The 27945-nt window shown below is 35.0% G+C and overlaps 1 protein-coding gene across 1 annotated transcript in view; it reads right to left on the bottom strand.

Moving 5' to 3' along the window:
* Positions 1-91: 91 nt before the first annotated feature.
* Positions 92-27945, bottom strand: part of wdr47a (WD repeat domain 47a) — a 39120-nt gene continuing 11266 nt past the window's right edge. Inside the window, exons 6-15 of the mRNA XM_056480777.1 lie at positions 25636-25753; positions 20502-20683; positions 16186-16428; positions 13666-13726; positions 12913-13070; positions 10734-10903; positions 8580-8750; positions 7173-7304; positions 5880-6098; positions 92-3712 (exon numbers count right to left, since the gene is read on the bottom strand). Of these exons, the coding sequence (XP_056336752.1) occupies positions 3570-3712; positions 5880-6098; positions 7173-7304; positions 8580-8750; positions 10734-10903; positions 12913-13070; positions 13666-13726; positions 16186-16428; positions 20502-20683; positions 25636-25753 (1597 nt within the window). The 3' untranslated portion in view covers positions 92-3569. The remainder of the gene's footprint in view (positions 3713-5879; positions 6099-7172; positions 7305-8579; positions 8751-10733; positions 10904-12912; positions 13071-13665; positions 13727-16185; positions 16429-20501; positions 20684-25635; positions 25754-27945) is intronic.

Here is a 27945-nt window from a genome sequence, read left to right as displayed (position 1 = left end):
TGGTAATCCGTGCATCCCAGTGACCACTGACCAATTATATTTCGAAATCAAATACCAAATCAAAGCAGACAATCAGTGAACGGAGCCATAGTAGAGAATAGGGTTATTTATTCAGACACAACAGCAGCACACTTGTCCCATGAGCCTTTACTGTAGTAGACACTTACAGCATGTCCAAATATGATTTAAGAAAGGATTACAGGAACGACACGGTTTTTCCACTACATGTGAGAGCTGCTCATTAGCATAAACATGTCAAGATGTTAGTTTGGCTTTGATTTAAAATATTATTAACATGAATAACAACCTAACCGAATGAATTAAATAATAAAATCTACATCTTTAGAAAATATATACAACAAAAACAAAACCCATATTAAAAAACACGCAAAAAAAAAGTGCAAGATCATAGTATCAAACGATTTCACTTGTTAAATTGAACAAACCTACGTGCCAATGGCCCAAAACATTTAAATCAATGTTTCATTAGCACTACGTATATAGCCTGAAGCTTTTAAGACACCGATTCCCTTCATTAATGTACATTTAAAACTCAACACTCCATGGCGTCAGCTCAGAGTCCAAGCCAAAACAGTGAAATTCACACTTTAACCACTTTCAATGACGGACTTTCACAAAGGCAGTTTATACACTGACTTCCTTTTCGAAGATTTGCACGAGCAGCTGAATTTGGATACAACATTTGCAGCAGGTCATAATAATAATAATAATAATAATAATAATAATGTCCATATTTCAGACCAAGCATTGGACGCATTCATACGGTTACATTAGAAAGGACTCAATTAATGAACATTGCGTCTATTTTCAAACAGGCAAGAGTGAAAGGTGGATGCACGGAGAGGGTGTAAAATCTCAGGAAGGCCACATTATAGGTCACATGACACCACTGAGTCTGTTTATCCAAGTACACCATGAATGGTTTAGTGTTTCATAGAGGTTATTGAATGTAAAGCATATTTATAGTCAAGCATGGAACAGAAAAGAATTGTATCGCACACACGCACAGGCAGGCAGTTAGATGATATATGTGGATTAAAATAAAAGTGTGCATTGATGTCAGCCATTCATTGTGAAACAGGACTATAGATACTATCATTAAAGGGATAGTTTAACAAAAAATGAAAATGTACCAACTATTTACTTCAAAATCTTTATGAGTTTCTTTGTAAAGAATATATTATAAAGAAAGCCAAAATCCTGTAACCATTGTAGGAGAAAAAAATACTATGGAAGTCAATGGTTACAGGTTTCCAACATTTTTATAAGTATCTTCTTTTGTCATTACAAGAAGAAAAGACAGACAGGTTTGGGAATAATAAAGAGTGAGTAAATGACGACAGAATTTTTAGTTTTGCGTGAACTATCCCTTTAAACAGATAATTCACCCTCAAAAATTATATATTTCGTCATGTATTCTCCCTTATATGGCTTTAAACCTTTATGGCTTTCTTCTGTTAAACACAAAAGAAGATAAATTGAAGAAAGCTAAACACCTGTAACCATTGACTTCCATAGTAGGATAAACAAATACTATGGAAGTCAATGGTTACAGGTTTCCAACATATTTTAAAATATCTTCTTTTGTGATTACAAGAAGGAAAGACGAACAGGTTTGGGAATAGTAAAGGGTGAGTACATGATGACAGAATTTTCAGTTTTAAGTGAACTTTCCCTTTAAACAGACAATTCACCCCCAAAAAGAATTTTTTTTATCATTTATTCTCCCTTATATAGTTTTAAGCCTTTATGGCTTTCTTCTGTATAACACTAAAGATGATATTATGAAGAAAGCCAAAAAAAGCTTGTAACCATTCACTTCCATAGAAGAATAAACAAATACTATAGTCAGTGGTTACAGGTTTCCAACATTTTTTTTAGATCTTGTTTTGTGTTCAATAAAAGAAAGATAAACAGACAGGTTTGGGATAAGTACTGGTGAGTAAATGATGACAGAATTTTAAGCATTGAGTGAACTACCTCTTTAAACAGATAATTCACCCCCCAAAATATATATTTTTTGTCATTTATTCTCCCTTATATGTTTTAAACCTTTCTGGCTTTCTTTCTTCTTTTAAACACAAAAAAAAGATATTTTGAGGAAAGTTAAAAACCTGTAACTATTGACTTGCATAGTATTATAAACAAATACTATGGATGTCAATGGTTACAGGTTTCCAACATTTTAAAAAATATCTTTTGTAGTGATTACGAGAAAGAAGAAAGACAAACAGGTTTGGGATAAGTAAAGAGTGAATAAATGATGACAGAATTTTCAGCTTTGAGTGAACTATCGCTTTAAACAGATAATTCACCTTCAAAAAGATTAATTTTCATCATTTATTCCCCCTTATATGGTTTTAAACCTTTATGGCTTTCTTCTGCTGAACACTAAAGATGATATTATGAAGAAAGCCAAAAAAACTGCAACCATTGACTTCCATAGTAGGATAAACAAATACTATGGAAGTCAATGGTTACAAGTTTCCAACATTTTTAAAAATGTCTTCTTTTGTGATTTTGAGAAGGAACGACAAACGGGTTTGGGATAAGGGTGAGTAAATCCTCACAGAATTTTCAGTTTTGAGTGAACTATACCTTTAAATGGATAATTCATCCCAAAAAAAAAATTTTTTTCGCCATTTATTCTCCCTTGAAACCTTTATGAGTTTCTTTTACGCAACACTAAAGAAGATACTATGAAGAGAGCCATAAACCTGTAAACATTGACTTCCATAGTAAAATAAACAAATGCTATGGCAGTCAATGGTTACAAGTTTCTAACATGTTTTAAAATATCTTCTTTTGTGTTCAACAGAAGAAGGAAAGACAAACAGGTTTGGGAATAGTAAAAAGTAAGTAAATAATGACAATTTTCAGTTTTGGGTGAACTACCCCTAAAAACGGATAATTCACCCCCCCCCCCCAAAAAAAAAATCATCATTTATTTTCCCTTATATGGTTTTAAATCTTCATGAGTTTCTTTATTCTGTTTAACACACAAGAAATATATATCTTTTAAATAAAATATCTTTAGTGTTCAATGGAATAAACAAATTCAAGCAATTTTTGAACAAGTGAAGGGTGAGTAAATGATGACAGAATTCATTTTTTTGGATGAACTATCCCTTTAACATTGGATTTACTTTTAAAATGTAACATATTTTAACCACATGTGCAGGAAGATGCTGCTTTAGTCATAAATAAATAGAAACATCTGCTAATTTATAGCTGTTTTAGCACAAAATGTCAAATATTAAAATAAGAGAGAAATCACAACTGGTCAAATAATTGTAAAAATTGCTAAAATGGTCCAGTGTTTCATAAAGGATGATGAGCGTGAAGCACATTTATAGTGGAAAGCATGACTCAAGGCCATCAGACACTCTGGCAGTCCGTTAGACAATATATGTGCATAATAAAGGGCTTGCGTTGAACTTCCACTGTAAAACTCACCTTTCAGGAACATGAAATGAATACAGACTGGTAACAGACGGAAGCAGATGTATTTGTACATGTGTTGTCTATGTGGAGTGGTCAGTGGTGTTCTACGTGGCCTGTGTCCAGAGTGTGACGGTGCGGTCAGCAGAGGAGGACAGGAAGGAGAGCTGGTGTGAGTGCCATCGACACTGGATCACTTTGTCTCCATGCTCTCCGACTACAGTCAACGGCAGCTGCTTCGTCAGGTCACCTGTGTGCATATATAATCGTTTATTTAATTGCAAACACTTATTTAATTGCTGAAAACAAAAGGGTAAAATACAGATTTACACTGCAACACATATATGAATGCACATGAAGGGATAGTTCTCCCAAAAATGAAAAGTTCTGTCAGCAATTACTCTAATTTGACTATTTTTTTCTTCTGTTGAACACACAATAAAACAATATTCTGAAAAATGTTCGAGACTGATAGCCATTGACTTCCATGGTATTTTTTCCCTCTTGCTAGGGATGTTAATGGTTACCGGTTTCAAACATTTTTCAAAATATCGTGTTTTGTGTTTAACAGAAAAAGGAACTCAAGAAGGTTTTGGAAAGAGTGAGTAAATAATGAGTAAATTGTCATATTTGGGCAAAATATTCATTTTAAGTGCAAGTGCATCTGACTACCTATAGTTGAAGTCAGAATTATTAGCCCTCTTTGAGTTTTTTCTGTTTTTTAAATATTTCCCAAATTATGTTTAACAGAGCAAGGAAATTTTCACAGTATATCTGATAATATTTTTTCTTCTGGAGAAAGTCTTATTTGTTTCATTTCGGCTATAATAAAAGCAGTTTTAAATTTTTTTTAAACACCATTTTAAGGTCAATATTATTAGCCCCTTTAAGCTATATTTTATTTCGATAGTCTACAGAACAAACCATCATAATACAATAACTTGCCTAATTACCCTAACCTGCCTAGTTAACCTAATTAACCTAGTTAAGCTTTTAAATGTCAGTTTAAGCTGTATAGAAGTGTCTTGAAAAATATCTAGTTAAATATTATTTACTGTCATCATTATAAAATTAATCAGTTATTAGAGATGAGTTATTAAAACTATTATGTTTAGAAATGTGTTGAAAATAGCGTCTCTCTGTTAAACAGAAATTGGGGAATAAAATAAATGGAGGCTAATAATTTAAGGGGTTTAATAATTCTAACTTCAACTGTATAAAACACACACTTGAAAGAAATAATTTGACAGAGAATAAATAAACCCCCCAAAAGAAATTCTGACAATAATAAACATTGCAAAGCAGAGCTTAACTTAAAAAAGTAAAAAAAAAAAAAAAAAAAAAAACATATTTGGCACACAATAATCAAAGAAAAAAATCTTAATTTTAATCCAAAAAGTTTAATAATTTCAATAAATTTCACAGTGTATTTTTTGGGTTATGGTATGAGAAGGTCAGGAGGTGTAAACAGTAAAAGTAGTTTAAAAATAAAAGGGAAAAAATTAAATCAGATCAAATTTTAGTAAAAAATTAAATAAATAAAATGATAATAAATATTATATTATAATATTTATATTATTTAAGCCATTCATTCGAAGTGGCTTAACATAATTAGTGTATATTACATATACAGACTGCTATCAAAATGTTTTTTTATTTGTCGTATTCTCATTAAAGTTTCAATATTAAAATCAAAATAGCAACAATTTGAAACACTGACTACATTAGCTGATTAACATACCAGTACACTGATTTTTCCATTAGTTCATGTTGTTAAAGGGATAGTTCACCCAAAAAGTATAAATTCACTCAAAAAAGAAACAAAAAATATATATATATTGAACAATGTTGGAAACCAGTAACCATTAACATCCATAGTAGGAAAAAACAGTGGAAGTCAATGGCAATCAGTTTACAACAATCTTTATAGCCCTGTTTGAGGGATGTAAACAAAAACAATGGTCCCAACATATTTCCTGCTTTACATTTTTAATTTCTATAGCTTCCGAGAATCCAAAAAGAGCCACATATTGATAAACAATGTTTTATGATAAATAATATGATTCCGATAGCTGCTTTTACATGAAGTTATGATTAAACTGCCTCTTGTTACAGTTATAAAATAGTTTGATAACAAGCAGGAAATGTTCATGGACCAATGATATCGATGCATTGAATCGGTCTGTAATATCTTTTGTGTTCAACAGAAGAAAGAAACTCAAACTGTTTTGAAACAAGAGGAGGATGAGTAAATGAACTATTTCTTTAACACTTTCTCCAACAAACAGATGTGATGAAAGCAGTTGTCCTGTTTGTTCATGTCAAGTCTGACATAACTCCTAAATTATCATCAGATTGTTTTCCTACATTCAGTTCAACAACACTCAAGCTGACCCGAGGGACATCCCACATCTCACCTTGCAGGTCAGTGACGATGACCTTGTTGTCGTAAGATCCAGTGAGCAGGTAATGAGCTCCAGGTGAAAAGCGCACAGACCGGACGTCACTGGAGTGCGGCTTGTATGTCTGAACCATTCGTCCGCCTCTGATGTCATACAGCATACAGGAGCTGTCCTCCTGTCCCGTTGCCAGCAGACGCCCACTCGGGTCCACCGCTACTGATGCCACAGGACTGCCTGTACAATCAAACATACAACAGAAAATACATCAACAAACAACCCAAATTACACTACAAATGTAATCAATGTTGGTATGGTATTTTCATTAATGATGGTAACAGCATTGTAAGTGAGGTAACTGAATCTGTGCTGTTATAATAAATAATGCACCCTCAATATGCCTTTCATCATTGTGAAATCCCAACCTCTGCTGTTTATCATTCACAAATAATTGACAATTTCCTTTATTATTTAGTCTACATTCTCACATTTCTAAACAGTGTATTTAAAAATGTTCATGTTCCATCTGTCTTAGATGCTACAACAACTTGACTAAAATAATAAACCACAACAACTTCAGACCCACCAGCATCTGATTAAATAGAAGCAGATAATGAGAATAAATGACCAGCATACCCAGTAAGAATCTGCTATTTGGTGCATTTTTAAGCTTCTGTCTTGCTACAATCCTACCCACTCTTTAGGATCTCAAAACTCAGGGCTTTTGGTAGAAACCAGAATAGAAAAGTCCACTAAAGGAGGTCGAGCCTTCTCATATATGGCTCCTAAACTCAGGAATAGCCTTCCAGATAATGTCAGAGACTCAGACACACTTTGTCAGTTTAAAAGTAGATTAAAAACTTATTTTTAGTAAAGCATAAAGACAATGCATCACATAACTGTAGAAAATATAGTTAAATTCAACTCTTCAAATCTATTCTTTCATAGATTTAATATAAATTATAAACAGCAACTACGCTAATTCCTTTCTTTGTTCTCTATTTCTATTTGATTGTGGAGTCATCCAAGACTTGTGAAGAGATGATGCCAACCCTATGAGGACTTGAAAAGATGATGCCAACCATCTGAGATCTTTGAGGACAACAAACACTTAATACACAAAGATGTAAATATTATTTCAGGCTAGCTACGTATACAGCCAACCCTCTATATGCCTTTTCTGATTTTGACTGTAATGTAATGATGTGTACCTTTTGTAAAGCTGCTTTGGAATGATAATTATTATAAAAAGCACTATACAAGTACATTTGAAATGAATTGAAAAAAAAGAAGTGTGAAAAACAAGCCCACCTGAGCCGTGAAAGGCTGTTCCCACCACTCTCACACAGCTGGGAACACGCAGGTCCCAAAATCTCACAGTCTTATCCTGAGAACCAGACGCGATCATCCAGCCGCCCCACGTGTACAGAGACAGAATATGGCCTGAGCAGAGAAAACCCAACACATATTATCATTCAGTACTCTTGAAGCTGTTTTTTTTACGGTGTTACGGCTCAACAAAGTCTAGCCTGTCCCACAATAGTTTTAAACTTTTAACTTTGCTCATTAATCCAGAGTTCACAGTGGCTCACTTCACAGCAGATCCTGCAAAGTCGATGTGTGTGTCAGGATTAAGTTTAAAGATCAAGCTGTCTGTGCTGTTTGTGCATCTCTTATATTATTAAATATAAAATATTTAATAATATAATATATCAAATATATAAATAAGATATTTAATAATTACATAGATTATTATTAAATATGATTTTTTTTTTATTATTTATGCAATAATGACCATGTTATTTTATGTTTAACTCTTCAATTTCTGTACTTGAATACAGTTAGACTCCCCAGAAAACCCCAAAGCAGTGTTTATTTTAGGCAAATACCCATCTTAAAACACAATACCCGTCTTAAAAAAGTGTTCAAAGTGTAAGGAAAGACTATAGACTATATAGAGTTAAGGAAGACATTTCTGTCATTAACATTAATCAATAACCAAAGACAAAATCACTATTAGACCTACCTGAAGACTGTTAAGGACTGTTTTAATCTGTATATTTGTTCAGTTTGGTGATCTGGAGTATTTCTGGTATTTGAGTTGTTATTTGCTAGTTGTTTTCTTCAATTATATTTTAACATTATATAAGGTAGGTTAGTAGTTTCTTTTAAATACTACAATAGGAACTGCTATATGGCATAATTTATCAAAATTGTAGATGTTTCAAATCAACAAACATAAAAACGAAATGTTATTTTACTCCTTAAATTATAAATGTTTTTACTTGGCCCAGTGAAAATGTTAGCAGAGCAAGTGAAAATCTGAATCTGACCGGAGCTGTAGTTAAAAATCTTTTAACACTAAGCCATGCTTGAGGTTTTAACTCTTAAAGACCTGCATAAATATTGTAATTTTAATTATACATGATTCAAATCAACAAACAAAAAAAAGGAAATGTTATTTTACTCCTTAAATTATAAATGTTTTTCACCCAGTGAAAATGTTAGCAGAGCAAGTGAATCTGAATCTGACTAGAGCTGTAGTTAAAACAATCTTTTAACATTTAAAAATCTTTTGAGGTTTTAACTCTTAAAGACCTGCATAAATATAGTAAATTCCCACTTCCCTGTGGTATGGAGTATGGATATTTATTTATTTATTTATTAATATCATGTTGAAGTAAGTAATTCCAGTATGGTGATGATGTGAGTGTGTACCTGTGTGTCCGCTCAGCGCATGCAGGCCTTGTCCTCTCTGGCAGTCGGTGGTGTAGATGTTACAGTCTCCTGCTCCTGCACTGATCAGAATGGCTCCTCCACATTCGGGACCCTCCATGAACGCCAGATCTCTGATAGTGCCGTCATGCATACTGAACTCCAGATCAGGACCTGAAGCAGAGAGAGTGATCAATGGCACGAAAGAAATTACAGTGTGTGATGTTATATATCTAAAGTGAAAGTCATTCAGTTACAATTAATTGATTCTAATAAGGCAAAACACTGAAGATGAATACGCTAAAATTGTTTACCTAATCAATTTCATTATTAGCTATGTTTCCATCCACCTATTAATTTGAGCAATTTTTGAAAAAGCAGAGTAGGATAAATTTTTGATTTGATAAGAAAAAATGTGCATAAACTATGACAGAAACACTTTTACTGAATAAATTCCAGTCCGCGCATTAAAAAGTCATGTGATTTTGTTCTAAGGGATTATGTGATGATAAAAAATTGTAAATTGTAAATTTTAAATTTTGTAACATTGTAAAACATCTAAAATGTTATTCTAAAATGCCTTAATCAAAATTCATCGTAAGTAATATTATTATTTTATTATTACATCCAGGACATTACATCCAAATAATTTAGAAATTTGATGGACATTGAAAACGCTGCTTTATTTGCAAAATCATTTAATAATTAATAATAATTTTAATAATAATAATACTACTACAGGCTTTATTAAATTTTGAAATGTGCAAATGAGGCATTGTCTCAATTAATATGCCCTTATTTGCATAAACTTCCAGAACAGAAATCTCAAAATTTGATAAATTAGTTTAAAATGCCTTGTTCCATTTTGTTGGCATATTAGAGATTTTTCAACATTCTAAAACTGTAAAGTCTGGTTTATGTAAGCACCACTTAAGAGATTTCTGGCTCAGTAGCATGATGAAAAAGATGTTTGAGATATATAAGAATATATTTATTATTTAAATAAGTATGCAAATAAGTAAACTGCAGAAAAACAAAACAGTTTTTTTTTAATTTCCACTACTCTGAAAATGACTGAGTAGTTAATGAAGTTTATTCTTATTTTAATACATTTTTATTTCATATTTTAGGTTTTCATTTCATTTAGTTGTAGCAATTTTGTTGTGTTTTTGTAATTTTGTTGTTTTTCATTTTCTATTTTAGTTTAGTTTTTTCTCACTGTTTATTATAGTTTTGAGGTAACTAGATTGCAACTTAAATCAGATTGCAACTATGCAGTTAATTTATAAAGATAGTGCCTATTTTAAAATATTTATAATTTCTGAGATTCAGTGTGTTGACATTCCTCCACAAGATGGCAACAGAGACCACATAATAAGTCCTTGGAGGAGAAAAACATTTTTTTTTTCAGCATACGTTTCAAACTACAGCTGAACAAATCCTTACAGAACAGGTAAGTGACATTCTAAGTCGATCTCTCTTTTTTGTATTTTGTAGTGCTGTATTTATACCATCGTAATCTGGCAGTGTTTGCGTTGCTTTGGCTTTTTCAGGGATAATTATTGTGATCTCCCGATTGCAACAGAGAAATACTGGGAAATCTCTGTAGACAGATAGCATTTCATACCGTTCAGCCTTATAGTCTTCAAATGGGAGCAAAATCACCTGTTTTGTCAACACTTTAGACATTACGCTAGAGAATCATTCAAATACTATTTCTACAGAGATGTTTGTAAAGTAGCAACAGTTTCTGCAGTTCTGACGTCAGCTGCAGATGTGAATGAATGGCAGAACAAAGTAGTTACTTTTACAAAAGGGTTTTGAGACTCTCCGTCTTTGACTTTCTTTTTTATATACACGATTATGCCGTTGAACCTTTGTACAAGCGCATATATTTCAGCTATTTGCCTTTAAAAGCAATATCCTCCGAGTAGCAGTGCGATATGGCTGTAAAATAGCTGAAATATGATATAAATATTTAACATATTAAATAACAAAAATAACTTGCATTCAGTGGTTTATTATATCAAACCTGATTTGAGAAGCAAACTAGTTCAAAATCTCAAAACAGGATAGTGTATGAAAATATATATATATAGTTTCTTCTGTGGTGTCTTGCTGTAAAGTGTATTTCTGTTCACAGTTTCTCTCTCTCACCTGTAGCATTGCAGGTCTCAGGGTTGAAGGGCAGCACTTTGACGTATTTGTCATTGGAGCCGGTGGCCAGTAACTGTCCACAGGGGCTCCAGGCCACACAGTATATGGAACCTTTGTGATGCTTGTTCCTCTTGAAGCGGATTACAGGAGGTTTATTCGTCCCCGAACCACTGAGAGAAACAACCATATAAAGACACATTCATCGGTCAACTGAATTTTACACAAATTAAATCACAAATGTTGATCGAAGCAGAGTAAGTAATTAATAAATAAACAATAATTGGAATAACAAAAATTGACAATTTTTCCTGGATTTGGTTGGTAACATTAATTAGACATTAATTTGTTGACTCTTATTGTGCTCCTATTGTGCTTTTTTTCCATGTGTTATTTAAATACCAACTTATGTGCATTTTGACATTTATGTGTTTTTTTTCCCTTACTTTATTGGATGTAATAAAATTTAATCAGAATACGATAATCCACTTTTTCCCACTGCAAAAGTAGCACAGAAGCAACATTTAAAGCAGCATACAATTGTATTTACAATTAATTAATTAATTATGCATTACATTTCCAACAGTATTTTGAATTTAGAGATTTTCTTTTAAATAATACCTTACAATGAAACCAAAACCACCAGTAGATGGCATCAAGCCACAGTAATGATTCATGAATCAATGGGCTATATGCTAGTGTTTTTCAGTCAACGGGAAACTTCCGGTAAAAGGTTTCTGTGACAATTTTAAGGTTTCTACAGTTCCTTTTACAGCATTGATATTGTAATGTAATTTAAAATACAACCAGTTAAATTAACTTAAGCATTCATTTACAGTTGAAGTCAGAATTATTAGCCCCCCTGATTATTTTTTCCCCAATTTCTGTTTAATGGAGAGCAGATTTTTTCAACACATTTCTAATCATAATAGTTTTAATAGTTTTGGGGCTAATAGCTTTGGGGTATAATAGTTTTTAGCTTTGGGGCTTATAATTTTGACCTTAAAATGGTTTTAAAAAAATAAAACTGCTTTTATTCAAGGCGAAATAAAACAAATAAGATTTTCTCCAGAAGAAAAAAATATTATCAGACACACTGTGAACATTTCCTTGCGCTGTTAAACATCTTTTGGGAAATATAAAAAAAAAATTTATTAAAAGGGGGGCTAATAATTCTGACTTCAAACTCTATTCAAAATACTGGGGTAAATAAATGTTCATATTTTAAGGAGATGGAATTTAATGCAATGTTTCTTGTCGGTCTGAGACCTACTTTATATCAAATATCTATTAGGCAGTGAAGAACACTTATTTTTAAAGAAAACAGATCTTAAATGTGGCGTTTTGTAATGGAAAGACAGTTCACCGGAAACCGTTGGGCTGGCTGGCTGAAAATTAAAAGTCTGTGTGTATATAGCCCACTGATTCCTTCATTCAAATGACTAATCTATTCAGATCTGATGAAAGTGACTTTTTCAATGTACAACTTAAGCTTTGATCTATTTTAAATCCTTCATGTCCTTCAACATTCATGTGTTCATTGTTCATGTGTGGCTATATAAAACAGAAGAAGAAAAAAACACTGACAATATTGTGTTAAAATCTAATCCCAATATGAACTTGTTTAATAAACTGTTGCATAAAATCAATCTCATTTTTGTGATCATGCTGATTTTTGAGCACAGATGCTTTTGTCCAAAGCGACTTACAATTGAGGAGGTATTCAGTGATTCAACAAGAGGCAACATACGCAAGAAGTGCTAATTATACAAAGTAACTTGTGCTCAGGGAATTTAAGTGTTTTGTTTTGGGGGTTTTTAGAGAAAGAAAGTGCTTCTACATGATGTTTTTGGTTTTATTCATCTCTTGCTTGTGTTAAAATAGTTTTTTTGAGTGTTATATAGCTATCTTAGTTTATATAAATACACTATTTACAAACAACAAAAACTTATACGAGACATTTGTGCTCCCATATCTTCAAATTTGGATGAAAATTAGCTACATTTTTAATAAGCTACAACATATCACAGCCCGATCATACATGCATATCACACACTCCATTAATTATCCAACAGCAGAGTTAGTTCTTTTTTATTTTTAAGGGTTCAGATTTAAAGTTGTGCACTTGTATCAGTAACTTGTCAGAGTGAGCTGACTGAAGCAGGTTGTTTGAGAGTCTGACCTGGTGTCCAGTGTGTCGGGATAAGCACACACACGCAGGGTTTTAGAGTTGGAGCCGACGGCGTATAACGCTCCTGTGGGGTGAAATGCCACGGCGCGGACCGCCTGCGTGTCCTCCAGAGTGTTGACCATCACAAACTTGGCTTTAGCCTTCTCTTTCTGCAACACACACATATGAGAAAGCTTATCTGTAGATTAGGTCATATATCAGCATTAGTCAAATCCCAAATAATCCCTGAAAATCCCTTATCTGTAGACGTTGGAAAAGCTGTATTTAAACCAACACTAAACCTTCACAGAGACCAAGAGATAATGTTTTATTACTTATAACGCTGTAAATCTATATTAATTAATAGTCTGAAAAAAATTATATATTTTTGTTTGCTATATCTTTTATAACAGTTTATTGCTGTAAAAACGTTAATAAAATGGTTTTTTTTTTTTTTGGGGGGGTTGTCATATTTAATATATTGCTTCCTTACTTCAAATGTTTACCTTGATTACTAGCAAAATAAAAGTTATTCTTACTTTTATTTTATTAAAAACATTGGATATTTCACAGCAAAACTAAACCAGGATTTTTCATTCTTACCAAATGTGGTGTAGCGGTGTAACCATAATCTAGTGAGAGTGCAAGATGTGTGGAGAAGCTTGTGTATAACACATCTTTCACTTTTAATCATGTCAAATATTCAGAGCAACTTGTGTATCAAATATTGATGCTAATTATGCTAGACTACAAGGAATGATGTACCTCTGGGCCTTTAGAGCGGGTCAAACTGCTGTCGTTCTGTCCAGTTTTGTCTTTCTGGGCACTGCAAGTAAAAACAAACTCTTTTAAAACATTAAGGCAAGACGCTTCAGGTAAACAGGTTAAATCAGTTGACTGATTATATTAAAAATTGCAAAGATTTTCGTGTTACAATTTTTCTAAATGCTCCGGTTTCCCCCACAGTCAAAAGACATGCGGTGGTAGGGGAATTGGGTATGCTAAAACAGTCCGTAGTGTATGTGTGTGTGAATGAGAGTGTATGGATGTTTCCCAGTGATGGGTTGCAGCTGGAAGGGCGTCCGCTGCGTAAAACATGTGCTGGATAAGTTGGCGGTTTATTCCGCTGTGGCGACCCCAGATTGATAAAGGGATTAAGTCGAAAAGAAAATGAAATTTGAAATCATTAAATTTGCACTAATTTGCACATATTTCTAGCAGAAACTCAAAACATTTGATGAAGTCAGATTCAAAGTTTTTTCAACTTTGGGTATCTTTTTATCACTCCAGCATTTAGAAAAAAACAGCAAACATAATAAATTGTTATTTTAGTCAAAGTGTGACAATTTGCAAGTGTCAATTTAAGTCAAGTATTTTGAATGTTTTCGTTATTTCAGACTAAAAAGACACTAAATAAATAAAAATTCTCAAAATCAGGAAACTCTATGGAAAATGTCAAATTCCCTGACTTATCTCTGATTTTCACATACTCAAAAGCTGAATTTCCATGACCTATCCACCTTATTTTTCACCTAAAAGTAACGCAGCCACTGTAACTTCAAGAGTTCACACTTTGCTGATGATTGATAAGTAAATGCGTGTTTGGCATACTGTCCCAGGAGAGAGTTCTGAGCTCTAAAGAGACTCGAGCCCGGAGATCCCTCCCATTTCATCAGGAGAGAGGTGAGTCTGAGGTCAGGTAGGTCTCGAGAGCTTCCCTAAATTTATTAATTCTTCTGCTTGTTTCTTTGTTTATCAGGCGTCGCCACAGCAGAATGAACCGCCAACTATTTCAGCATGTTTTACGCAGCCCTTCTATCCGTAACCCGATACTAAGAAACATCCATACACTCTCTCACTAATATACTACAGACAATTAAGTTTAATCAATTCATCTATAGCGCATGTCTTTGGAATGTGGGAGAAACCGGAGCACACGGAGGAAACCTGCACAGGGAGAACATGCAAACTCCACACAGAAATGCCAACTGGTCCAGCCGGGGCTCGAACCAGCGACCTTTTCGCTGTGAGGCAACAGTGCTAACCACTAAGCCGCCCTATCCTAAATTATGCTAGAAAAAAAGGGAGGAGTCGGGGTGAATGGGGGGATTCTTCAAGACAAAGATGACTAAGGTAAGGAAATCTGGTTATTTATGTGTGTTTTGGATTCATCTGATTTGTAAATCATGAGATAGCTAATGTGGAACCAGCCATGGTCAATCAGAAGCATGTGAAACAGTTTATAAATAAACTTCACTTAAACGCATCAAGTTCACTCCCATTCATTTTAGCAAAACAAAACAACTTATCCTGCTTAATGTTCAAAATCATTTATTTATTCATATTCTTTTCAGCTTAGTCCCTTTATTAATCTGGGAACGCCACAGCGGAATTGACCACCAACTTATCCAGCATATGTTTTACGCAGCGGATGCCCTTCCGGCTGCAACCCATCACTGGGAAACATCCATACACGCTCATTCACACACATACACTACGGACAATTTAGTTTATTTAGGAGCACCCGGAGGAAACCCACAAGAAAACAGGGAGAACGTGCTAAATCCACAAAGAAATGCCAACTGACCCAGTCGAGGCTCGAACCAGCAACCTTCTTGCTGTGAGGCGATTGTGCTACCCACTGCGCCACCGTGACGCCCAAAATCATCACGTTTTATAATGTTTTAATATAGACTAATAAACAGACTCTAGACCAGGGGTGTCCAAACTCGGTCCTGGAGGGCCGGTGTCCTGCAAAGTTTAGTTCCAACCCCAATAAGACACACCTGGGCTAGTTAATCAAGCTCTTACTAGGCTTTCTAGAAACATTCTTGCAGGTGTGTTGAGGCAAGTTGGAGCTAAAATCTGCAGGACACCGGCCCTCCAGGACTGAGTTTCGACACCCCTGCTCTAGACTCTAAAATAAACAAATCATAACTATAGGCAATAGTGAAATGTGATGGAAAAATATTTTGATAAATGGAAAGTCAAATTTCAAATGACAAACAAAAATCCATAATATTCCATGACTTGGACAAAAAAATAATAATAATTCCCTGACTTTCAACTTCAGGAATAGAAATAAAACAATTCCCTGATATTCCAGATTTTCCATGACCAGCAGGAACCCTACAAAGCTATAAGGTGCCTAAAAATGGTTTAAGCCAATTTGCTTTAAAAAAACAAAACAAATATTACAGCTTGAATTGTGTCCCAGATTAAATCTTATATTAAAGATGTACTGATACAGCAGATGAAAGATTTAAAGAGCTGGCCTCCTCTCACCTCTTGGTCAGTACAGGAGACTGGCTGGACGGAGGAAAGCCGGATTGACTCGCTGACCTCTGAGGAGTGCTGCTCATCACACTGCTGGCTCCTCCACCTCCATCCTGTGTCTGTGGTGTAGCTGAAGCGTCTCCAACTTCACCGTTGCTGTTAGTTCCTTCTTTGCACTGCTGAGAGAGAGCCTGCACCTCTTCTCCTAAATCATCCATTCCCACATTCAGCTCTTCCAGACGCTGAATAGACCTGCACAAACATACAAAGATGACATTTTACAGTCAACTTGATCAACTTTACTGACCATGGAATACATGTTGTAGACAAAAAAGACAAGCCTTCTAAGATTTGGATTGAAAGCCACAGTATGTAGATTGTCGCCACTAGAGGGCGTACGTTCAAAACAACAACAACGACATATCTACAACTTAATGCTAATAATTACTTCATTCATTCATTCATTTTCTTTTCGGCTTAGTGCCTTTATTAATCTGGGGTCGCCACAGCGGAATGAACCGCCAACTTATCCAGAACATGTTTTTAAGCAGCGGATGCCCTTCTAGCTGCAACCCATCTCTGGGAATCTAATAATTACTTACAATAACTTAATAAGGCTGTTTAAACTAGTGCTTTTTCATTTTAAATTTCAGATCTTGTCCTCAGAATTGAAACATTTCAACTCACAAATGTAATATATGTACTATGTAGAATGTAATAGATACTTTTTTTGATCGCCAGCCACTGTGGCTAGTAAGTTTTCCATTGTTACTAGCCACTCGCCATTTTGTTGTTAAATTATATTTTATATGCATTAATTTGACTTGGCATGCTTAAATTACTTGATTTTGTGTCATCTCCTCATGCCTCCTCGTTCATTTCACTTTTTTGCAAATGGGTTGTGGTTTCATAGACACCATGACTTCCATTGCAATTAGTTTTAGTTCACCTAACTTTTCAGGTCTCAACATTATAATGATTTACCAAATTTATCTCTGACCACACCAAACTAATTATTTCCTAGCCACAAATTTTAAATGTGTCAAAATATACCTGCATACATACATTTTTATTCAACAAAAATATTAAAAAAACAAAAAAAACAATTGACATTTAATTTTTTTTCCATGTATTTAAATCTATGCACAATGGTCTGTTCAGGCTAAAGGTCCCAGATGACCAGTTAACTATGCATAAAACATATTAAAGCAATGTAAACCATATTAATAAAAATAACTGTAGGCAAAAGAAAGCAGGTGAAAAACATTTTGTGTGTGTGATATTGAAAGGATAATCATGCGCACACGGTTAAAGTTAGGCATATTAATAATCTGTTCAAATAATGGTTAAAGTGAAAGCAGCAACCGCAGGCACTTACAAAAAAATCTCAAGCCCTGGCTTCAAAACAGCAGGACAGTTGATAAATGAGCATCGCTTTTTTCCAGTCTATACCAAAGAGAACCAATCACAGCAGTTGCGTTTCAAGACACGGTTGCTTTGCGTGAGGAAACGGCATGGGAGCTTTTAAACACTTGCGCGCTTCACATCAGCTCTGAGCAAAAGTGTGAGGATCGCCTGTGTCTCACCATGCACGTGATCATCCTCTCATTTGGTATTCACATGCTTTCTTTTGCTCACGCGAACAGTTGTTTTTGTCAGTCGTGCTGCTTCTCGATTCCAAGAGGACATTTGTATGCATATTGACAATTGGTCATAAACTAAAATTCTAATATTTAGTGACGAGCCAGCGCTGACACATCAAATTATTTTTAACCAGCCAAAGTGGCTAGTGGGAGTGTCTGTCTATCCCGACACAGCTACAATCTACCTGCGTTTGGCGGGTGTTATTGTCAAGCCCTGTCTATGATTTATTATATATAAACATTGTTGGCAATTCAGTGTTTACATAATATTTATTTGATTTCTTGCAATTGCAAGTTTATTAAAAAAATACAATTCACAGAGAAGCATAATTGTGAGAAACTTGTAATACAACTGGAAGCAAAAAACATGCAAAAAAGTCTGTTATGAGTTATGTTATGAAAAAAGATTTATGAGTGTATATCTCTAACTTTTGACCTTCTCCCTCTGAATTGTGAACTCATATTCTGCAGTACTGTTAATGTACAGGATTTACATCTTGCATTTCTAGCTAAATGTCTGGCTACTTTGGAATAACTTTAAACTAGCTCAAAAGATTTTCGTTTTAAGCTGACATCACTGATGATCAGTTTTTTTTTTTAAATCACATCCACATCAAAGCGCAAAACAGCTTATTTTCAGCCTATTTTCCCTGGGGATTTCTCCACCCACTTTAAGTTGTGAATCTGCTGAAGGCACCATCTGCAGAAGCCTGAGGTTCATCTCATTAGCCTTTCATTTGATATTCATCTCAATCTCTGCCAAACACCACCCACGTTTACAACTGGTCATTTCCCAGTGGTCAAGGGGGGGATTTCCCCTTAAAATCCCCTTAAGCAGGTGGCAGAAAGCCAATGTGATTTTAGATCACATTTTATTTATGTGGCATCTAAACTTAAAACTCTGTCCTCACATACAAGTATAGTCAAATGAATGCACTAGGGTTTAGTCAAAACTCAGTACGGCTTCTGTTGACGGAACAATGAATGTTTATCTGCCCTCCCCTACCCTCTGTCCCGCTGCATTATTTATGGCTGAGGCCTTTAATGATGACAACATCAGTGGAACGGCACAGCATGGTTCCAGAACCTCCCTTTGTTATGACTGTGTATTACAACTGTCACAGCAATCATAGCAACAGAACTAGAAAACTATCAAAGCCGAACAAGAGAAAAGTGATCAAAAATGACTAAAGGGACTCTCAGAATCTTCCTTTACTGCACTGTTAAATATATTTGAATATGTTTCCAGTAAGTCGTTCTATAACTATACAACTATATATAGTCGTAACTATAATATATATAATATCTGTTGTGATGTTAACATTTATTTAAAAAGTGATTAAATTAAGAATTTATTATCATACAATTAAGCATTTTCAATAAACTACAACACAGAAATTAATGTTTATTCAGCTCAGGGAAAATTATTGAAGTAAAATGTTCATTTGTGTTGTATTTTTTTTAACTATTCCCTAATTTTGAACTATTGTCTTCAAATTTTAAATATGAATATTATCATTCAAAACATTTATTTGCAGAAAATAACACGAATGTCCACATTCTCAGACCTTAAATATTGGAATAAAATGAATATACTACTTCAAAAACCGAATTATTGGAGAAAAGAAATTGGAATAAATATGTAGATATGTAAAATATAAATATAACAGAACACAACACAACATAATATAATATAATATAATATAATAGGCGTGGGTTTCCCCCACAGTCCAAAGCCATGCGCTATGGGGAATTGAATGGGCTAAATTGGCCGTAGTGTATGTGTGTGAATGAGAGTGTATGGGTGTTCCCTAGTATTGGGTTGCAGCTGGAAGGGCATCCGCTGCAGTAAAACATATGCTGAATAAGTTGGCGGTTCATTCAGCTATGGCGATCCCTGATTAATAAAAGCTAAAAAGCTAACAAAGCTAAAAAGACAATAAATATAATATAATATAATATAATATAATATAATATAATATAATATAATATATAATTTCTTTAATATTTCTGTCTTTAGTCTCCCCAATATTTTAAGCTTAGTTTCCTTATTTTTATCAGAGCTGTACATGTGATATTATGTTTAAAAATGTTGAGATATGGTAAAACCTACTTATCAGATTACTGCCCTTCCTAGTACTAAATAAAAAACTATTTAAATGTGTTTCAAAAGCATGCAAATGTAAAACCTGTCTTCGAGCATGTGTGTGTATGTGTTTGTTTTCCTCTGGGAATTCTACACCCACTTCAGGTTCCCTCGCTGCACCATCTGTAAAACCCTGAGGCCGGTCTCATCTACATCTCATTAGCCTTTCATTTGATATTCAACCTGCCTTCCTTTTCCTCCCTCTAACTATTCAAAGCATCAGATTTCACCTGGTTCCTCTGTGTTTGTAAACTTCAGCTGGTTTAATGTACATCAGTGTAGCTCTAGAATAAGCGCTCAACTTTGGATAGGATGTAGTGAGATACTGTTTACAATATACCACTAAAAAAATCTCCCCACAGTAAGAATTAACCTTCTTGTGATAACACTAAACCCTACAAACGGTCCGTAGGGATACATATGAACTATCATTTTTTATATTGTTATCACAATAAATGCAAGAAAATATTATTATTATAGTTATAAGTCTCAATCACCCATGTCTAATGTGATTTTAGTGGTGGAGCTTGGCTTACCTGGTAAGGAAGGCTTCTGTAAGGTTGTGCTTGGCAGTGGGCGGGGCCTCATGCTGCTGAACTCCGCCCTCTCTCAGCATCTGCTGGTAGAGCTCCCTCTGCTGCTGCTTCTGTTCCAGATGCTGCTGTACGCGCAAACGCTGGCGGTAATATTCCTGAAACTGGTCGGTGGAGTCCCGCAACTACACAGAGAAGACACAGATATAAACTGAGATTGAGAGAGTGGTACATTTTTAAAGCGTACTGTAAAAAAATTTATAAGACTTTCCACCAGAGTAATTTTTTTTCTCAGTTTAAAACACTCAGCTAAAACCCCAGTTTGAGACATCCATTTAAGGCAAGTCATTTTAATCAGTGGCCACCTCTGAAACGCAGTATGCTGGGGTATTCTGTCTCAATGGAGAAACATCAAATTCCACAAAATTGCTTGCCAAGCTTATGATCAAACTTCATAATCGGAATCACCAATATAATTAAACAACAACTGTCTTTTCGGTTTAATTTCTAAATGTTATAATCACACAAAATCTGCAGAAATTTGTAAACACACACATCTGTTCCGAGCCCCTCGCCTGGAGAACTATCAGTCTATAACAATCGCTGATTGGCTCCTGTACTAAAAGACAGGGCTTCATTCGTCGTATTGACCATAACACTTTTCCCCATTTGAATCTATACGAGTGACTTGTCCTGTGTATTCTCTAGTCTAGTCTTATTTTAGAAAAAGGCTGTAAAACCTGGATATGCTGTTTAAGTTTGGGTTCAGTCGAGTTTGAAAACAGCCTAAATGCCTATGGGTCAGACTTGTCTTATTTTATTAGATCTGTATTCTGTATCAGAAGTTGCACATCAGTCTCAGGTAAAAAGCAAACACCTGTCCTTTCAATAAAAATGCTTGGACAAAACATTCTTACACCGTTCCCTAACAATACACAATGAGGCATCCCAAAATGTAATTACTTTTTTATGTTTAAACAAGTTGTTGTCCAAAGCATCTGCAACAGCGACATGTGAAATTTATATTTTAGAAACATTTTAGAAACGTCACAACAAAATAAAACATAAACTGCTATGATATCGGTCTCCTCAGGTACAGATTATGTGCTTTATTCAGTGTTAAATGCTACCAATATTTGAACGCCATTTTATAATAATGGCCATGCTACTGAAGTTCAGCAGATAGTTTACCTCAGAACCAGGGGCGGACTGGGAAAGCATTTTCCACCCAGCCAAAATTACAGTTAGTCAGGCCACATCTGATGCGATCTAGAACGTGAAGAGCGGAGGTTTGGGGGTTTGTGCGCTGCAGGCCAGAGTCATGGTGGCAGGCCAGATTGACCGCCAGGCCACCAGGAAATGTCCCGGTGCTTTCTATGGCCAGTCCGCCGCTGCTCAGAACTTAAAAATTAAATAACTAGCAAACAGTTTGAAAATGAAAGTCACTGACTCAATGCAAACCAAAAATATCAATCACTCAGCCCATTCAATTTTAATACTGTTAAATTAATTAGACTATAAACCATACCAGTTTGTCAGGAATGTTAAAAGTGTTTAAATGTTTCTGTCATTTAAACATTTGGTGGTGACAGTCAAACTGCATGTCGCATTGCATGTAGTTAGGACACGGTGTTACTCCCATTTCACCCTAAAAGCTTATGAGAAGACAGACATTGAAGAACTGTTACTTTCTGGCCGGGTGAAAGGATTTAATACATAACAGCTCTACAGCGATTACAACCACAGATTAAAAAGCCAGACAGGAAATAAACTGCTTTGTTTTCAGAGCTCAGAGCCTGTAATCAGACACATCAACACATCCAGACTGCTGGCCACTGGCAACAAACCACATATTTCTTTGAAAGCATCCAATCCATTTGGATGCAATAACACAGTATAGGTGATATAAAATAACAAAATTATGAAATGTCACAGTATGAGTAAAGCTTTAAAAAATGATGTTAATTTCCAGACTCCAACTCAATATTCAATTATTTTCTATTTGTAGATATGCACAGATTAAGTAGTTGATGCTTAATTTGGGAGAACTACACTCACTGGCCACTTTATTAGGTACACCTTACTAGTACCGGGTTGGACTCCTTTTGCCTTCAGAATTGCCTTAATCCTTCATGGCATAGATTCAACAAGTTACTGGAATTATTCCTGTGAGATTTTGCTCCATTGACATGATAGCATCACGCAGTTGCTGCAGATTTGTCGGCTGCAAATCCATGATTCACCACATCCTAAAGGTGCTCTATTGGATTGAGATCTGGTGAGTGTGGAGGCCATTTCAGAACAGTGAACACATTGTCATTTTCAAGAAACCAGTCTGAGATGATTTCCGCTTTATGACATGGTGCGTTATCCTGCTGTTGGTATCCATTATAAGATGGGTACACTGTGGTCATTTAGGGATGGACATGGTCAGCAACAATCCTGCTGTGGCATTGACACAATGCTCAATTGGTACTAATGGGCCCAAAGTGTGCCAAGAAAATGTTCCCCACACCATTACACAACCACCACCAGCCTGAACCGTTGATACAAGACAGGATGGATCCATGCTTTCATGTTGTTGACGCCAAATTCTGACCCTACTGTTCAAATGTCGCAGCAGAAATCGAGCCTCTTCAGACCAGCCAACATTTTTCCAATCTTCTATTGTCCAATTTTGGTGAGCCTGTGCAAATTGTACCCTCAGTTTCCTGTTCTTAGCTGAAAGGAGAGGCACCCTTTGCGTGAAAATCCCAGTAGATCAGCAGTTTATAAAATACTCAGACCAGCCCGTCTGGCACCAACAACCATGCCACGTTCAAAGTCACTTAAATCACCTTTCTTCCCCATTCTGATGCTCGGTTTGAACAGCAGCAGATCGTCTTGACCATGTCTACATGCCTAAATGCATTGAGCTGCTGCCATGTGATTGGCTGATTAGAAATTTGCATTAATGAGAAGTTGGACAGGTGTAACTAATAAAGTGGCCAGTGAGTGTATATAGATGATGAATTTACTGAAGCCTTAAGTAAATTTAAGGGATATTTGATTGCCGTTAAAACAAATAAAGCATTGCATTATAAAATAAATTTGATTCACGTCATGTCAAAAAAGACAAGAAAAAAAGTTGATAATCCACATGAGTTTACTGGAAACCACAGGATGTGGACTAACTGACACAAGCGCTTGTCATAACTAATAACTCATCTTCTGTGTGCTGTGTGTGTGCTCACTGAGAAAAGAAAGATGGGTGTGTTTCCTGATGGCAAGAGGTGTGAAGAGAAAAGAGCTGTTTTGGCTAAAGTGCATGTGTGTAACAGGTCAAACAGAGCAGAGGGAAAGTGTGAATCTATGTGGCTGTTTGCACTTTTAATGGTCCTGAATACGGTGACATGGTGGCTCAGTGGTTAGCTCTGTCACCTCAGCGACCTTCACAGCAAGAAGGTTGCTGGTTCGAGTGCCAGCTCTGTGTGGAGTTTGCATGTTCTCCTTGTATTGGCAGGGGTTTCCTCTGAGTGCTCCAGTTTCCCCCACTGTCCAAAGACATGCGCAGGTGAATTGGATGAACTAAATTGGCCGTAGTATGTGGTGTGTGAATGCAGAGTGTATGGGTGTTTTCCCATATAGGGCTGGAAGGGCATTCGCTGTAACATATGTAAACATATGTCGGAATAGTTGGCGGTTCATTCCGCTGTGGTGAAACCTGATAAATGAGGGACTAAGCTGAAGGAAAATGAATGAATGGTCCTGAACACACAGATTAATGAAAACTACAGTTAAACAGTCCAGGACTTTTGATCTAAAAATTTTAATTAAACCTGAATAAATTTAAAGTTAAGAATAAAAATGTAAAACTATACATAAATGAAAAAAAACATATTTATAAAACAGCAATAAGTAAAAATGTCATATTATTAACTAAACCTATAAATGCATCTCAACTTTAAATTAAAATCAGTATTCCACTGTACTTTAATATCTTTCTTATAGCAATATTCTCATAACAGACAGAATGTAGAGTTCTTTTCACCACAACCTCTGACAGTCATGAACATTCTAGAACTCTTCACACAAGAACAATCTATGAAGATAAAAACACACTTTATTAATCATCATTCTGTAATCTTTGCAGTGATGGTCCACCCACAAACACATGCCTAGCAACTGCAGCTTGGCAACAGCAAATTCAAGCCCTCTGCATCTATAAAGTGATAAATCTAAAGCAGTAGCTGAGCTTGCCATTTATTTATGACCCTGCTTAGGACTACAGGTTGTTCATGAGGATGCATGCAAACTTCTGATGTTCAGAGAGACAATTAGAAAGCATGATGATAGTAAAAGATAGCAGAACTCGAGAGTTTGACATGTTGCTTTTACAAATTATTAGGAGTTAGTTTTTTAGTCAAAGCCAGAGTGAAATACAGTTTTTGGGATGCCATTTAGTGGTGTTTTTTCTATATTGTTTAATATGGTATGTGGAAAAGGTCTCATTTTACAACCCCCCTACAGTTTAAACCATTTTTAGTACCTTTTAGTACCTTTAGTACCATTTTTTACGTTGAGTATCATTTTTGAATCCATTCAGACAATCTCTGGGTCTGGTGGAGCACTTTTAGCTTAGCATAACTCATTGAATTAGATTAGATCATTAGCATCAGTCTTAAAAGTTTAGATAATGTTCCTATTTAAAGTTTGACTCTTCTGTAGTTACATTATGTACTAAGTCTGAGGGAAAAACACAAGTTTTGGCTCAATATTCAAGAAAATTTGCTGCCCTACCATGTTTACACCAGGTGCAATGACATTACGCAGTCCCTGTAATTAGTCCCCAGCTAGATAACTAGGTAACAATGCTTTGTTAGAGCGCAGGAATTTTTATGAGTGAGACGCTAATGGTCTAATCTGATTCAATGATTTATGCTAAGCTAAGATAAGCTAAGCTAAGCTAAAAGTGCTCCTTGCAGACCTGGAAATCAACTGAATGAATTTAAAAATGGTCAAACTCAACTGTTTAACTCTAGGGGACTTGCAAAATGAGCCTATTTCCATAAGGGAAAAGGAGTGCAGTGTTTCGTTAACAACATGCATTTATTGAGTGCATTATCTAATGTTCCACAGATATCAACTTGCAAATTACCTCATTCTTTTCTTCAGAACCAGGTGTTGGGGCATCTTGACCTGGGGCAGAGGCCGGGCGAGAGTTTTGAGGACCTGGTGAGCTCATCATTTTATCAGATGGAGTTTCAGTTCTGGAGCTGCAAGACCAGATAATCAACATTACCGATTAACACACACACACACACACCTCTATAATGACTTCGCTTGGATTCTGCTTTCAAGTCATTCTGCTCTCCGACACACCCTTTAAAATTTGTTAGAATTAATTGCACCTTGAATATGCACCATGCACATGTCATACTTGCATACACAGTTTTAACACTATACAACTGTACCATGCAGTAGCTAACAACTAATATCTAAACAATGGTTATGAAAAATGTTTTTGAAAGAAGTCCCTTATGCCCAGACATTAATTGATCAAAAATAGAATAAAAACAAAAATATTGTGAAATATTGTTTTATGTAACATTTGATTTTATTGTTACAATAATATTCAATTCAATTCACCTTTATTTGTATAGCGCTTATACAATGTAGATTGTGTCACAGCAGCTTCACATAAAAGGTCACAGTAAATAGGAACAGTGTAGTTCAGTTTAGAATAAATGTTTTCTATTTTAATATATTTTAAAATCCAATTTTCCAACTGGCAAAGTTGAATTTAGTTGCAATTACTCCAGTCTTCAGTGTAATGTGAGCCCTCAGAAATCATTGTAACATTATAATCATATTTTCATTATTCATTCATTCATTTTCCTTCGGCATAGCCTTTTTATTCATCAGGCCTCGTCAAAGCGGAATGAAACACCAACCTATCCAGCATATGTTTTACACAGCGGATGCCCTTCTAGCTGCAACCCAGTACTGGAAACCATCCATACACACTCATTTACACACATACACTACAGCCAATTTAGTTTATCCAATTCACCTATACCACATGTATTTGGACTGTGGGGAAAACTGGAGCACCTGGAGGAAACCCATGCGAACACTGAAAGAGAACATGCAACTTCACACAGAAATGCCAGCCGGGACGTGAACCAGCGACCTTCTTGCTGTGAGGCGACAGTGCTAACCACTGAGCCACCGTGTTGTCCATTTTCATTATTATTAATGTTAATAATGCCCGTTTCAATTAATATGTAATATTATTAATAATGTTAGCAATTTTTGTAAACAATTTTGTGAAAGCAGTGATACTCTACTATTCAAGTGTATGGCAAAGATAAAAAAAATGTATCTTGATTTTCAATCACAACATATTAAAATAGTTCTAAATGACAATCTTTTTAAACTAAAAGAAAGAATGAACCAAATATTAAAATTACAGCTTAAAATATTTCCAAAGCTATTACAAATATATGCGTGGAATATTTCTATATAACTAAATGTATTTTGTCCTATGCATATTCAAATCAAATAAATTCCATTCAAGTTTATTTGTATAGCGCTTTTCACAATAATGATCATTTTAAAGCAGCTTTACAAAAGGTGCACATTACTGCATTACAATCAAAATCAGAAAAGGTAATATTAGTTATCATAACTTTATTAGTTACCCATATACCAGTTATATAGTAAATAGATGATGTATGTGTGTAGATGTTCAATTTAAGTTATTTGTGTATTAAGTGTAAGCGTTTTTCTTGAAGTCTAAATTATAATCTGTGGAAGGTGGTGTTCTCAGCTGGTTTGAGTTCTCTTCATTTATTGGGTTTTACAGTACTCAGCTGGTTTAAGTTCTCTTCATTTATTGGGTTTTACAGTACTCAGTTGGTTTGAGTTCTCTTCATTTATTGGGTTTTACTGTGCTCAAATTGCTTCATTTACTCAAAAGGATTAAGTTCACAGTACTCATTAGGATTAGTTTTTGAACTTAAATGGTTTGTTGCAATCAGTTTCCTCAAATGATTTGAGTTACCTTAACCTTTTGGGTTTTACAGTGTAGTATTCAGCTAAAATGCAGGTCATTGGACAACAGTGGTTTTTCTGTATTCAAATGAGAAAAAAAGTTCATCTTAAGGGAGCTAATAATATTGACCTTCAAAAAAAACAATACAAAAATAAATATATATACAGTGGTCCCTCATTAATCGCAGGAGTTGCGTTCTAAAAATAGCCTGCAATAGGTGAAATCCGCAAAGTAGTCCACTTTATTTTTTTACAATTATTATAGATTTTAAGGCTCTAAAACCCCTCACTACATTCTTTATACACTTTTCTCAGATAGGCATGAACATTTTTACACTTTCCTCTCTTGTTTAAGCACTCTCGTAACTTCTACCTTCCTTTAGCATATCCAGAAGTCCAACTTTTTGTGCAA

This window comes from Danio aesculapii, chromosome 2, assembly GCF_903798145.1.
Source record: "Danio aesculapii chromosome 2, fDanAes4.1, whole genome shotgun sequence".
Lineage (NCBI taxonomy): Eukaryota > Metazoa > Chordata > Actinopteri > Cypriniformes > Danionidae > Danio > Danio aesculapii.
This window is presented reverse-complemented; position numbering and strand designations above follow the sequence as displayed.